The 15,533-nt window shown below is 41.5% G+C and overlaps 1 protein-coding gene across 1 annotated transcript in view; it reads right to left on the bottom strand.

Annotated features, from left to right (window-relative positions):
- Nucleotides 1-277: 277 nt before the first annotated feature.
- The window catches only part of SEL1L (SEL1L adaptor subunit of SYVN1 ubiquitin ligase), a 74,835-nt gene continuing 59,579 nt past the window's right edge, over nt 278-15,533 (bottom strand). The window contains exons 20-21 of the mRNA XM_075926760.1: nt 9,173-9,301; nt 278-4,774 (exon numbers count right to left, since the gene is read on the bottom strand). Coding sequence (XP_075782875.1) covers nt 4,571-4,774; nt 9,173-9,301 — 333 coding nt within the window. The 3' untranslated portion in view covers nt 278-4,570. The remainder of the gene's footprint in view (nt 4,775-9,172; nt 9,302-15,533) is intronic.

The following is a 15,533-nucleotide window of genomic DNA, read 5'->3' as shown; positions in this document are numbered from 1 at the left end:
TCGTAAGTGACTATTAGAGTGGCCATTTTAAATGGAATACAGAGGCACAGAAATTAAGCAATAGGCCATAACTTTGGTATGTGGAGTTGTGCAGAGCTGGCATTAGAATCCAAGTTTGTCAACTTCCAGTGTCCTACCATCCCTAACACACTGAATTAGCAGATGCAATGCCTGTGTGTGTCTTCAGGGCAGCATTTGGAGTTAAAATACAAAGAAACAAGAATTTATATATGGTTTGAAACCTATGTTTAGAACCCTTTATCAGAACCACAGTATCTTTACAGCATGCAGGTAACCACAGAGGCGGTAATTTTATTTCACAGGATTAAAGATACAGTACAAAAATGAATCTGTACATCTTTCTATTAACATAATTTGTTTACACAATTATATTACACTTTACCAGCATTTATACTGCATTTCCTTAAATACAAAATAAATTTTAAATTTCCCTACAATACCCTCTTAACAACTGCAGCTGATAAAGTCAAAAAGGACTTTTGCCAGTAGCCCTTGCCTGCCCATATGCACCTGGAGTATTTTTTAGATCATACTAAGCCTTTTCATTGTTGTATAATTTTTGAATATTTTCTGGAACTCAAAACATAAATATCAGCTTATGATTTCCTAGTTAAAAAGGAAAGGATTGGTGAAGTTGAACTTCCCCCCCGCTAATAACAATGCACCACACATAATTTGTATATTGATGGCAACAAGACTGGTACATAATATTTTTGAACACTATAAATGCTCTAACCGTACATTTAATCTTCTTGAAGTCACACGGACAGACTGTTTGAGTTTTACCTCAGCAAGTTTATTGTAACAGCAGAAGTCTGATGGAAAACTTCAAAAAGTTTCAATTTTATGTTTTAAAAAAACATGTCTAAAGATATCTGTATCAAAGCAAGCTCCTTTTTTCTACTACTTATTCCTCACTTGAAATTATTAGCTATAGCATCCAATATTTCCAAACAAACAATGAAAACTGATGTAACCAGACTCTTGGAAAAATATCACCAAGGAAAAGGTAAATTAAGAATCCTAATTATCAACTTGGAAGTTAAAAATCAACAATGTAAGACTCATTTTCAAATTACAAGCAACATTAAGTTGACAGATACATAAGGTTAATGATCTGGGGTCACTAGCATAAAATTCTCTTCTCATATCTTCATCTTCCTAATTTCAAAGTTCAGATGTAGAACTCCCACTGATGGCATTTGGGTGCTCTACTATTCAGTAAAGTAAGAACTGGGAGGATCAGATAAGTAAAGTTTGCACTTAAAACACTGGTGTGTGTGTGTGTGTGTGTGTGTGTGTGTGTGTGTGTGTGTGTGTGTGTGTGTGTGTGTGTGTGTGTGTGTGTGTGTGTGTGTGTGTGTGTGTGTGTGTGTGTGTGTGTGTGTGTAAAATTATTTCACTCAAAACACACTGTGGTTCACATTCAGAAACTCTGCTCTCATTCAAGCTTCCATAATAAAGAAAGAGAGAAAAGAAATTAAGAGGGAAAATTGAGCAGAATTTAGAGTCAGTAGATCTTTAATCACTCTCATATTACCACTTGTTTTGACTGAAGTTAACTTAACTTTTCAGTGGTGAAGTAGTCAGAACTTGCACATTAGCCTTCAAAATTAGGCAGGTTCATACTCAACTTATCAACATAACTACATTGAACTAGAAATGGAGTTTGAATGAACTACTACAGTAAGTTAGCAACTGAATGCAAGTTTTATTTTTAACCCAATCTCCTTTCAAACTGCTCTTGCACACAACTAGAAAAACAAGGTGCGCCACTAAAAATGAAAAGGTTCTCTATAAAAAACAAATACCATCAAGAAAAATTAAAAACCCACTACAACTTACTTAGGAGATTGAAAGAATTGGCCGATAAACTCTGTGAACAACCTAAAAGAATTAAATATTATTAAGTAATTTTTTAAGAAGCAAAAATATGCTGCAAAGTTTGGAGCAGACCAGTAACAGATTATCAGAAAAACTAAACCATACTGTAGGGAGCTGACCTAGAAAATCTATTAATATTTCTTTAATCCCTGAGTTAGTTTGATGTTTCATATTACCTAGTTTCTGCTATTATCACTTTATTCAAATGGATGCCATTTGACAAGATTAAGCGATGTTAAACAGTAGGGGAAAAACTTCCTTATTGCTTATATTATACTTCTCAAAAGGCAATTCTATAAAAACAAAAAATATTTTGATTATATATTTCCTTTTATTGATTTCTTTAAATGTAAAATGTTTCAGCACAGGGCGAAACCAGCTACAAAAGACTGCTGTTATAAACCATTAGGTGGGAATAGATTTCTACACAGATATGATTCAGCTGTTAGAATTTAGCTGTATTAGATGAAGAGAGATTAGAAAATGGTAGAATTGTAAAAACAAACAAAACAAAAGTAAAAACAGACACACAATGCATTCAGTGATGGTAAATTGGAAAATGTGTTCCACCCAGCCGTTAACTACTTCATGGAGAGCTATAGAGATCTACAAAATCAAGTGAAGAGGTAAAATATTGCAGAGGGAAAAGGGAAGGTCAATAATTTGTTTAAATAATGTAGTTATTGGCCTGCTTTACACCATGTAGAAATTCAATACAATACACTCTGAAACAAATTTGAAACATCTCCCTTACCCAGTGAGATTCTGACTTCACACTCTTGAAGTACCTTAAAGTTTTTTCTGTATTCATAATACTGCAGTCAGCCACAAAACATTAACTTCCAGAAAAGAACATTTAGCCCTTCTCCCAAAATGCAACAAGTTAACTGCAAAGAGACCTTGCACATTCATTCAACTCTTTATCATGTATTATGTACAAAACGTACAAGCTCTTACAGTTTTGAAGTCTCTTCATATAGGTGATTCGAACTTAAATGCCAGTCTACTCAATAAAAGCCTTTATGAAGGAAAGAGCTAACTTTTAGATGGACAATGTCTGATCTAGAAGAAGCATCAAAGTCTTGAGCATTCAAATTTCATTTTGCTTTAAAATAGTATCTCCATAGGATATAGCGTTAATATGGAAACAAATATCTGCTACTGAGAAAAGAAAAAAAAAGTACACAGTTTTGCCTTCTTCCCCCCAAAAGCTACTTTTTCATACTTACTTTGTGTATTTAGCTTCCAAATGATTATGATGAGTTAAAACAACTATCAAGAATCTTACAAAACAAGAAGCTTGAGTTCATGGGTCAAAAGATTCTCTACCCCAGTATGGCACCTTTGCACTGATCTAGTGACATGAAGGAACCATAAACCATTAGGACCTCCTACACTCTGAAGTGCAGCAATGCTGATGAAAATCCAGCTCCAAGAGCAGGGAGCTGGAATTCACCTCTTTGTACCCCTTCATTTAAGTGTTCCCAGCAGACAGAGGCAAATTTTATGCCACACCCACTATAGATGTAGCAAGATATGTAGATTTTAATTGTATAAAGATCTTATGATACACATCATTTCTATTGTACTTACTGACTTGACTGCTGAAGTTGTAAGACTAGCTGGAGAAACACAGGAGTCCCATCTTTTAATAAAAGACAGTGGGAAAATGTATAACTGAGCTGAAAAGGCTTCTGGATTTGTATCCCCATCAGAGACTTTTCTTAATACTATTTTTTTCTGCATTCTACAGTTAGTCCCTCTCTCAGATTACTATTGAGGCAAGAATTAAAAAAACCAAACCAATCCCAGGAAGACTAACCAATTGCCTTTTTGCTCTTGTGCTCAGAATTCCCACAATTTACACACAAACTACATGAAAATATTAATCACTTTTCCAAATGTTTGTGGAGAACGTTCGGTGGAGAATTGGTAAATTATTCTTTTATTTACAAATGCAATCTATTCCTATCCACCTTCTGGAACAGAGATTGACCATTAGCAAAAATGTATGTTAAAAGGAAAAGACAAACCCCCAAAAGTGCAAATCACAGAGAACAAGAAATTTGCTAACTAGTTACAGATTTTGCTTTTGTTTTTGTTTCTTCTCAATGGAACATCCAGATTAAACCATCTAAGGTAAATAATGAGATTATGTGAACTGTGAAACTATTATTAAGAATAATTAAAATAAGATCTGTAGGACCACTTGGGATGCAGATCAGGAAAACAAATTCTCCCACAATTCTGGAGGATCTCTTTGTTCAAAAGAGCAAAGTTCAGGTTTTCAGCTTTCCAACATTTTCTCTTTCTACATAGGCCATCTCCTATGAGTCAATGTTTTCCATGCACTTTAAGAGATGATGAAAAAGAACGTTGAATAAAGAGAGATTGGATATAGCAGGCATCACTTTTGTAGTAGCACACTTGTGTTTCACAAAAAAGCCAGTGTGTTATTCCATTGGCACTGAAATAACATTCAAATCAGTCTAGAAAAAGTTACATATCCCTGAAAAAAAGGCATCATTCTAAGCAGCTTTCAGAATTGTATGCTTCTTTGAGCCTCTTTTGAGGGGGAAAGGACCATTGATCTGTTGTCCTAAATCACAATGAAAATAGTTTCTGCTGGACAATGTAGTTCTTTTCACTGAGATTCCTGTTACTGCTATTGTGGTGGCTGAGGTTCTGGTGGAGGTTCTTGTTGAGGCATAGCTGGCCGCAGCCCTGCAGGTCTGGGAATAGCCTGATGTTGCCTCTGTCTGTAAGCTATAACTGTTCCTAGAAGCAAGGCGATGATAGTCATAAGGTAAAGGTCCCATTCAGGCCCCAACAGCTGGTCCATGTCAAGATGTGACAATATCTCTCTGATCTAAAAAACAAAACAAAGTCCTCACAATTATGTTCTTCATTATGAGAGTCAGAAATGTCATAGCAGTTTCAGACAGCTTTAATTCTGGGGAAAGCCACCTGCATTTTTTTTTTATTTTTAGCAGTTTTCTTTTAATACACTAGTTCCAATATTTGCCTTTATAGATTAACCAAAATCATGTTCCAGTTTCGACAGCTACAACAGAAAATACAACAGGAAGTATTATGAAACGAACACCTGCAACTTCTTATGCATTTACATATCTTTCATTTGACTAAACACTTAAAATGTGTAGTAAGGCCTTTAACCCACCAATCTGAAGCCTGAGGCAAGAATAACTCATGCTGCCACATTAACTACTAGAAAATGTTCTGCTCCTTCCTCATAATGAAGTTTCTTTTTTATCTTACTTCTTCCCTTGGAGTTCAAAACTTAACATTTTCATGAAAACTACAGGATTTTTTTTTGCAGTAGTTCAGGTCTCATTTGCTTATTTTCTGATGAAGGCTGAAGTTTTATTTATTTTTTTCCCCTTTCTTTCTTGTTGGAGCTTGGCAAATATCCTGAACTAAAGTTCGGAAGTAGAAACAAGAAAGGGAGAAACAGAGAGGAGGGTCTGACGGTCTTATGCATACAACACTGAACCAGGGTTCAGGAAACCAAACTCTTGCCTCCTAATGTGCTCATATTTCCTGTTTGACCATCAGCAAGTCAATTACTCTCTCTGTACCTCAGCTCCCTTCTGCAAAATGGGGATGATCATTGCTCTCACCCTTTTCTTTAAGGTCCTTAAAGGTACTGAAGGAATACATTCAATTAATAAACAGAGAAGATAGATAAGATGGCAATGGGGGCCATAAAAGTACCCATAGAAACATTTCCTTAATAGCCATTACAAGGCACTTTGTGAAGACTGTGCTGAGAAAGCAGCACAATAATTGTATTGCTAATTGTTTCTAACTGGGATGGAGTGGAATTGTTATAGTTGCATATAAGGGAGTGTAAATATGGTATGATCAAGTCATAAAGAAGGAAATAAAATATACACAATGATGGGATGGTAAACTTAATTCTGGGGAAACTTGCTCACATGCACAAGGTTGTCAAATTGTGGGACAGGAATGTTCTTCTGAAAGATGTACTCTTTCTCTGGCACTCTTTCAAGAACACTGACTGGGGGATTAATCATAGCATACTAGAACTGGAAGGAACTTTGAGAGATTGAGTCTAGTTTCCGGTCCTCACGACAGGACTAAACATTATTTAGATCATTCTTAATAGATGTCTGTATAACCTGTTCTTAAATATCTCCAGTGATGGAGATTCCACAACCTCTCTAGGCAATTTATTCCAGCGTTTAACCACCCTGATTTATTGGAAGTATTTCCAACCTAAACCTCCCTTGCTGCAGTTTAAGCCCGTTGCTTCTTCTATCCTCAGAGGCTAAGGAGAACAATTTTCTCCTCCTCCTCCCTGTGACTCCGTTATAGATACTTGAAAACCACTATCATGTCCTCTCTCCGTCATCTCTTTTCCAAACTAAACACGCCCAATTCCTTCAGCTTTCCCTCAAGCTCATGTTTTCTAGACCTATAATAATTTTTGTTACTCTTCTCTGGATCTTCTCCAATTTCTCCACATTTTTCTTGAAATGTGGTGTCCAGAACTGGACACAATATTCCAGGCCTAATCAATGCAGAGCACAGCAAAAGAATGACTTCTCGTGTCTTGCTCACAACATTCCTGTTAATGCATCCCAGAATCATGTTTCCTTTTTTGCAACAGTGTCACACTGTTGTCTCATATTTAGCTTGTGGTTCACTATGACCCCTAGATCCCTTTCTGCAGTATTCCTTCTTATACAGTCACTTCTCATTCTGTATGTGTGAAATGGACTGTTCCTTCCTAAGTGGAGTACTTTGCATTTGTCCTTATTAAACTTCATCCTATTTACCCCAGATCATTTCTCCAGTTTGTCCAAATCATTTGAAATTTTGACCCTATTCTCCAAAGCACTTGCAGTCCCTCCCAGCTTGGTATCATCTGCAAACTTAATAAGCACACTCTCTCTGTCATCATTTAAATAGTTGATGAAGACATTGAATAGAACCAGTCTGTAAACAGACCCCTGAGGATCCCTACTTGTTATGCCCTTCCAGCATGATTGTGAACCATTAATAACCACTCTCTGAAAACGGCTATCCAGCCAGTTACGCACCCACCTTATAGTAGCCCCATCTAAAGTATTTGCTTACTTTATTGATAAGAAGGTAGTGCGAGACCATATCAAATGCCTTATTAAAGTCTACATATATCACGTCCGCTGCTTCTCCCTTATCCGCAAGACTTGTTATCCTATCAAAGAAAGCTATCAGATTGGTTTGACATGATTTGTTCTTTACAAATCCATGCTGGCTGTTACCTATCACCTTATTTTCTTCCAGATGTTTGTAGATGAATTCCTTAATTACTTGCTCTGTTATTTTTCCTGGCACAGAAGTTAAACTGACTGGTCTGTAGTTTTCTAGGTTGTTCTTATTTCCCTTTTTATAGATGGGCACTATATTTACCCTTCTCTAGTCTTCTGGAATCCCTCCCAACTTCCATGATTTTTCAATGATAGCTACCGGCTCAGATACTTCCTCTATCAGCTCCTTGAGTATTATAGGATGCATTCCATCAGGCCCTGTTGACTTGAAGACATCTATTTTTTCCTAAGTATTCTTTTAACTTGCTCTTTTTTATTTTATCTTCTTCACCTACCCATTTCCACTAACATTCACTATCTTAGGCATCCCTTCATCATCAAACTTCTTGGTGAAAACCAAAACAAAGAAGTTATTAAGCATCTCTGCCATTTCCAAGTTTCCTGTTATTGTTTCTCCTCTTCACTGAGCAATGGGCATACAATGCCCTTGGTCTTCCTCTTGCTTCTAATATATTTATAGAATGTCTTCTTGTTACCCTTTATGTCTCTACTACCGTGGTCACCAACTGGTCGATCGCGAGGCATTCGGGCAACCCCACCCCCCATTTTTCCCCCACCCCCGAGAAGCCCCACTACCTACTTCTAGCGAAGTGCAGGCTTCCCGCGGGGTGGACGGAAGTCCTGTCTGAAGCCCACGTCACTTCCGGGGGGTTCCGGAAGTGCGCGGGCTGCTCCCCTCCCAGAGCTCTGTTGCATGCTGAGGGAGGAGGCGTTGGCTCTGAAGGAGGAGTGCGGAGGCTTCCCTGCACCGCTGGCGCCGGAGGGGAGAGTTGAGCGCAGGGGTTTCCCTGCGCCTTGGTAGTGGGGGTCGGCCCCGGGGTTTGGCTGCGCTGTGGGAGGGGAGGGAGTTGGCTGGGCTGGGCCGGGCCATGACACGGGAGGGGGGTTTGGCCCTGGGGTAGGCGCACGCGGGGGTTGACTGTGCTGTGGGAGGGGTTGGCCGTGCCGTGGGAGGGGAGTTTGGCCACGGGGCAGGTGCCCATGGGGATTGGCCGTGCTGCGAGAGGAGAGGGGAAGGAGAGGATGGGCTGGGCTGGGCTGTGGATGGGGGGTTTGGCCCCAGGGCAGGCACGAGCGGGGTTTCCCCGTGCTGCAGGGGGGGGTGGGGGAGGAGGCGGAGGGGTCGGGCCCAGAGGAGGTATGTGCTGGCTTTGCCCCTCCTCAGACCCCACTCCTCTGACCCCAGCTACAGAACTCTGTCCCCATTCCTGTCCCCACTCCCTGAACGCTGTCCCCAGCTACAGAACTCTGTCCCCATTCCTATCCCCACTCCCCAAACTCTGTCCCCACTGGCACCCTGTCCCCTGCTGCAGAACCCTGTCCTCTGCCCTCCCAGCACCCTGTTCCCTCTCCCCTGCCCCCAGCCGCAGAACTCTGCCCCCACAAAATGTATAATTATAAATGCTTCATTTTAGATTTAAATAGCATGAATAAAAAACAGACCATTTATTTCATAACTATAAACACGTGATTTTAAGTTTATTTTTAAATTATGAAATATATAAACTGTTTATCAGAGTGTGTAAGTAAGGGCGGGGGATAGCAAGTGATGGACAGGAGGAGAATAGAGAGGGCGGGGCTTCAAGGAAGGGGCGGGGAGGTAGATCTTTACCTGTTCTGAGATTTAAAAAGTGATCGTCGGTGTAAAAAGGTTGGAGACCACTGCTCTACTAGATTGAGCTTGTTTTGTGCCTTTGCCTTTCTAATTATTAGGATAAAATGAGCATATCCTACACAGTTTCAAAGGACTGATACTTTAGTCCTTTCCATTTCCTTTGTTAAATAGAAGGAAACAAGACAGTGTAGAAAAGCTTATTTTAAAAAGGTACAGAGTTTGGGTCATGCTTTGCTTCCACTTCTATGGCAGTTCCAGAGTTACGGATCACTTCTTAAGAATCTGCATTACTTACATTGGTTTCTTGTACATACTGCAAGGAATATACAATCCCAAGTTTACAGAGTGCTAGGAAGACAGGAACTTGAGCATCTGGGCTGGCTTCGGCTGCCATGTCATAGAAGCGTTTTGCAAGGTGAATATCCTGTAATTAATATACAATACATTGTAATCTATTTCTGAAGAAACCCAAACAAAATGAAGGTATTTAAGTTGGCAGTTACTTCAAGGCTAGGAGCTTTTGATACCAAAAGGAGTTTTTATGCTATAAACTAATGAGACACAACTTTACCTGCTAGATTAAGACCCAATAATGCTCATTCATTAAAAACCACTCTTCAAAGGAAGAATTGTTTTGTGGGAAGCTTTGTTTCTTCATTAAGATCTGTGCTACTCCATTGCCTTCATACTAGGTTTATAACTGTGCGAGAGTAAAACTGTTTCAATTGACGTAAACGTGGCTGTTCAATCAATGTGTTTTAATACACCCAGAGAACTTTGCAAAGTAGCGTGGAAGTCTTAATTTTAAAATACCCTTTCACAGACTCTTCTATAGCAGACTGATCTGATGGAATCCTCATTCTTGTTGACTCATTGGGCTGAAATTTTCTACAAAGCAGTCAGCTTGAGGGACACATCAAACATGAAAAAGTTCTCCATGAATGGTTACACTAGCATAAAGTTACAAGCAACTCAAAACAGCATCTTATAATGGGAAATGTTGGGCCACTTTCATAACTTTTCATCCCCCCCCTTCCCCACAATCCTCACTGTCATACCCCCTATATCTGCAGCCCCATGCCTTGAGCCCCTGCTCAACTCCCCCATCATGACTCCTGTACTCCCCACATCACCAGCCCCCTGCCCTGAAGCACCTGGGCAATGCTGGATAGAAGTCTTCTAGTAATGTACATGCAGAAGGTGGGAGAATGAAAATAGCACAGACAATCGCTAATCTGGCATTTCTTAAGTTTCAATGGCTTGACTTGCCAACCTAAACAACAGGTTTTTGCATATAATTTCCTGGCTTTGTGTGTGTATATGTTAAAGAAAGATTGAAAAAAGTGTACATCTAGATCAATCTGCGTTTCACCGCCTTCTCCCATCATCATAGTTTGAACTCTGAATCTTTAGCACTGCACCACAGATTTCTATTAGAGTTACAGGACTAAGGATAATAGCTTACAACAGGAGACTGCTGCCATCAAAGGGAGGGGATTTTTTTTGGGAGGGTGAGGGTGATACAGGTTGATAGAGCCATGCACTAGGGTTGATGAGATGGAGTGTGGCTTGGCTCCCTTCTTTCCCCCCTGCAGAAGTAGGGGTCCCCTGCTCTATGCAATGTTCCCATCGTGGGAAACAGGACTGCTAAGGACACGGCCTGGTTCCTTCCCACCCAGGTGTTCTGTATATTGTCTGCTGCTGTTTTGGCAATAGCCTTCTGCCAAAAGTTTTATGAGGAATCCAAGAAAGAGAAGAGAAAGTGATTTTTAAAAAGTTTTCTCCTGGAGAAATTTGAGCAAATTTCACGGAGGTTGGGAGGACAGGGGGCTGTAAAACAAAAGAAAAAAAAATCAAGCACTTCTGCTTGAGTGTACACTGGATTTCAAAGACCTGCAGCAAACAAAGGAGATGACAGCTTCTTAAATAAAAGTTCTCAAGAATCCTTTCTAGATGAAAAATATTAGGCAACACAGAGAAAGATTGCTACTAATGCTCCTATAATGATGCATGTGAATTCTGAGCAGTTTTTACATACACATATTCTTTACTACACATTACATAAAATAGAGAAAGGGGCTGATGTTTACTAGACCAAAAAAGATCTATGATTTCCATGTTCCTTTAGATCAGGAGTGGGCAATAATTTTTGGCGGGCGGGGAGCCACTCCAAGATTTTGGAAAGTGGTCAAGGGTTGCACTTCTCTGTAGAGGAGATGCGATGTGTAAGATGGAGGTTGGTGCAAAAGGGCACACTGGGTAAGGGACTGGGGTGCAGGAGATGTTGTGAGGTCTGAGAGGGAGTTTGGGTAAAGGAGGGGGTTGTGACTAAGAATGTTAAAATGCAATTACCTAGCTAACTGTATAGTCGACGCAATTTGTGTCAATTGTATGATTAGCTGATAAGTGTCTCTGCAGAGCCGCAGTGGAGGCAGTTTCAGAGGAGCTGACTTGAGCCAGGACTGAGCACTCCTGGCTCATGCGGGTTCCAGAGCCACCCGCGCTGTGGCTCTGCATTTTAAATGTAGTAAGAGCCACTGGGTTCTTGTACATTTCAAAGTGGAAGTGCCTGCATGATGCCCGGGGTCAGTGGGGAACTCCAGGCTGTCCCCAGGCTCCAAAGCATTTCAATCTTTGAAATGTATAAGAGCCTCTTGTATATTTCAAAGAGGAAGTTTGCTGCCACACCCCTGCCCCATCCCATAGAGCTGGAGGGAACTGGCTTTTAAGTTGGCTCCCCCCAGCACCCTCTCCTCTTCCCCTCTTGCTGCCTCTTTGTGATAGAGGCAGCAAAGGGGGGAGTGACTAGTTGACTAATATGTCGACTATCCAATAAGCTTTTGTTTATCAGATAGTTGACTAGTCATAGAATCATAGAACCACAGAGCTGGAAGAGACCTCAGAAGGTCATCAAGTCCAGCCCCCTGCTCTAGGTAGGGTCAATCCCCACTAAATCAACCCGGACAGGGCTTTGTCAAGCCGAGACTTAAACACCTCTAGGGATTGGAGACTCCACTACTTCCTTAGGTAACCCATTCCAGTGCTTCACCAGTCTCCTAGTGAAATAGTTTTTCCTAATATCCAACATGGACCTCTCCCACCACAACTTGGGACCATTGCTCCTTGTTCTGTCATCTGTCACTACTGAGAACAGCCTCTCTCCATCCTCTTTGGAACCTCCCTTCAGGAAGTTGAAGGCTGCTATCAAATCCCCCCTCACTCTTCGCTTCTGCAGACTAAACAGACCCAACTCCCTCAGCCTCTCCTCATAGGTCATATGCTCCAGCCCCCTAATCATTTTGGTTGCCCTCAGCTGGACCCTCTCCAATGCATCCACATGCTTTTTGTAGTGGGGGGCCAAGAACTGGACACAAATACTCCAGATGTGGCCTCACCAGAGCTGAATAAAGGGGAATAATGACATCTCTGGATCTGCTGGCAATGCTCCTCTTAATGCAACCTAATATGCCATTAGCCTTCTTGGCTACAAGGACACACTGGTGACTCAAATCCAGCTTCTCATCTACTGTAACCCCTAGGTCCTTTTCTGCAGAACTGTTATTTAGCTGGTTGGTCCCCAGCCTGTAACAATGCTTGGGATTCTTCTGTCCCAAGTACAGGACTCTGCACTTGTCCTTGTTGAACCTCATCAGATTTCTTGTGGCCCAATCCTCCAATATGTCTAAGTCACTCTGGATCCTATCTCTGCCCTCAAGCGTATCTACCTCTCCCCCTAGCTTAGTGTCATCTGCAAACTTGCTGAGGGTGCAATCCATCCCCTCATCCAGGCCATTAATAAAGATATTGAACAAAACCGATCCTAGAACCGAACCTTGGGGCACTCAGATAGAAACCGACCACCATCCTGACACCGAGCCGTTGATCACTACCCACTGGGCCCAGCCTTCTAGCCAGCTTTTTATCCATCTTACCGTCCATTTATCCAATCCACATTCCCTTAACTTGCTGGCAATAATATTGTGGGAGACCGTATCAAAATTCTTGCTAAAGTCATGGTATATCACATCCGTTGACTTTCCCATGTCCACAGAGCCAGTTACCTCATCATAGAAACTAATCAGACTGGTCAGGCACGACTTGCCCTTTGTGAATCCATGCTGACTATTCCTGATAACTTTCCTCTCTTCCAAGTGTCAAAATGTATTCCTTAAGGATCCCTTCCATGATTTTTTTCAGGGATCGAGGTAAGACTGATTGGCCTATAGTTCCCTAGATCGTCCTTCTTCCCTTTTTTGAAGATGGGCATTACATTTGCCTTTTTCCAGTCATCCGGGATCTCTCCCGATCTCCATGTCTTTTCAAAGATAATGATCAAAGGCTCCTCAATGACATTTGCCAACTCTCTCTGTACCCTCGGATGCATTAAGTCCAGACCCATGGATTTGTGTACATTTAGCTTTTCTAAATAGTTCCTAACCTGTTCTTTACCCACCAAGGGCTGTCCATCTTCATTCCATCTTGCGTCACTTAGTGCATTAGTCCAGGAGCCGACCTTCTCCGTGAATACAGAGGCAAAGAAAGCATTGAGTACTTCAGCTTTCCCCACATCATCTGTCACTAGGTTACCTCCTTCATCCAGTAGGGGCCCCACACCCTCTCTGATCACCTTCTTCTTGTTAACATGCCTGTAGAAACCTTTCTTATCCTTCACATCCTTTTCCAGTCGCAATTATAATTGTGCTTTCGCCTTCCTGATAACCCCCCGGTATTCTTGAGCTATACATTTATACCCCTCCCTGGTCATTTGTCCAAGTTGCCACATTTTGTAAGCTTCCTTTTTGTGCTTAAGTTCACGAAGGATTTCCCCTGTAAGCCAATCCGGTCTCCTACCATGTTTACCTCTCTTGCTACGCATTGGGATGGTTTCTTTTTGTGCCTTCAATAAGGCTTCTTTAAAATACTGCCAGTTGTCCTGGACTCCTTTCCCCTTCATGTTAGAATCCCAGGGGATTCTGCCTATCAGGTCTCGGAGGGAGTCAAAACCTGCTTGTCTAAAGTCCAAGGTGTATATTTTACTACTCTCTTTTCTTCCTTTAGTCAGGATCCTGAAATCTACCATCTCATGATCACTGCTTCCCAGGTTGTCACCTACCTCTACTTCCCCTATTAGTTCCTCCCTGTTTGTGAGCAGAAGGTCAAGCTGCGCATGGCTCCTGGTTGGATCCTTCAGCACTTGTACCAAGAAGTTATCCCCAACATTCTCCAAAAACTTCCTGGATTGCCTGTGTACTGCCATATTGGTCTCCCAACAGATGTCAGGGTGATTAAAGTCCCCTGCGAGAACCAGGGCCTGCAATTTGGAAGCTTCTCTCAGTTGTCTGAAGAAAGCCTCATGTACCTCATCCACCTGATTTGGTGGCCTGTAGTAGACACTGACCACAACATCACTGCTGTTGTTTGCACCTCTAAACTTAACTCATAGACTCTCAACAGGTTTTTGTCCCTCTATATACTGGAGTTCTGAGCAATCATAGTGCTCTCTTACATATAGTGCAACTCCTCCTCCTTTTCTCCCCTGCCTGTTCTTCCTGAACAGTCTATACCCTTCCATGACAGCGCTCCAGTCATGCGAGTGATCCCACCAATTCTCTGTTACCCCAATTAAAATCATATTTCTTGGACTGGGCCAGGGCCTCCAGTTCTTCCTGTTTGTTGCCCAGGCTTCTCGCATTAGTGTACAAACACCTCAGATAACCAGTTGATCACCCTATCTTCTCCATTCGAATCAGGGGTCCTCCTTTCTTGCTCGTTCCTCTTTGCATTTCTTCCTAGTATCCGACTTTTCCACTCCCCTCAGGGTTTTGGTCATCGTCCCCCAACGAACCTAGTTTAAAGCCCTCTTCACTAGGTTTGCAAACCTGCCCGCGAAGACACTCCTTCCTCTCTTTGTTAGGTGGATTCCATCTCTTCCTAACAATCCTTGTGCCCGGAGCTCCTTCCTCTCTTTGTTAGGTGGATCCCATCTCTTCCTAACAATCCTTGTGCCCGGAACAGAGTCCCATAGTCAATTAATTGCTTACATTCCTATTCTCCAGAACATCTGAACATGATGTCTGAGTGGAAGGATAATCTTATGGTTAAAGCACTGATAGGCATTCTGGACTGATATTTAAAAAATGTCTAAAGGATCTTCACACCTAATTATTTCTTCTTAAATCCCCTAGGAAGATTTGGACATGTTAGCCCAGAAGATTGGGGTTCAATTCCTGCCTCTGTCATAGACATTTTCCAACTTTAAGTCAAAGTCATTTTCTCCGTGCTTCAGTTCCCCATTTGCAAAATAGGGATAATGATATTTCCTTCTACCCTTTGTCAGTCTGGTTTATTCGTATTGTAGGCACTCTGAAGGTATGTCTACATTACCGCGTTATTTCAAAATATCTTATTTTGAAATAGCTTATTTTGAAATAATGTGTCTAGACAGAAAATGCATTTCGAAATAGCGCTTTGCTATTTCAAAATAGCGCGTCCACACTGAGTGGATGCTGAATCGTATTTAAGGCTGGCCAGAACCGGTTCTGGCAGGGCATCAGGTCAGAAGTTAGCCTCAGGCAGCAGCCACACAAGGTATCCGAGACTTGCGCTTAAAGGGACATCCCCGGACAGCCGGTTCTAAGGTTTCCCTGTTTTCTTGC

This window comes from Pelodiscus sinensis, chromosome 4 (assembly GCF_049634645.1).
Source record: "Pelodiscus sinensis isolate JC-2024 chromosome 4, ASM4963464v1, whole genome shotgun sequence".
Taxonomy (NCBI): Eukaryota; Metazoa; Chordata; order Testudines; family Trionychidae; genus Pelodiscus; species Pelodiscus sinensis.
Note: the sequence above shows the minus strand (reverse complement) of the source record. Positions and strands in the feature narration are given on the sequence as shown.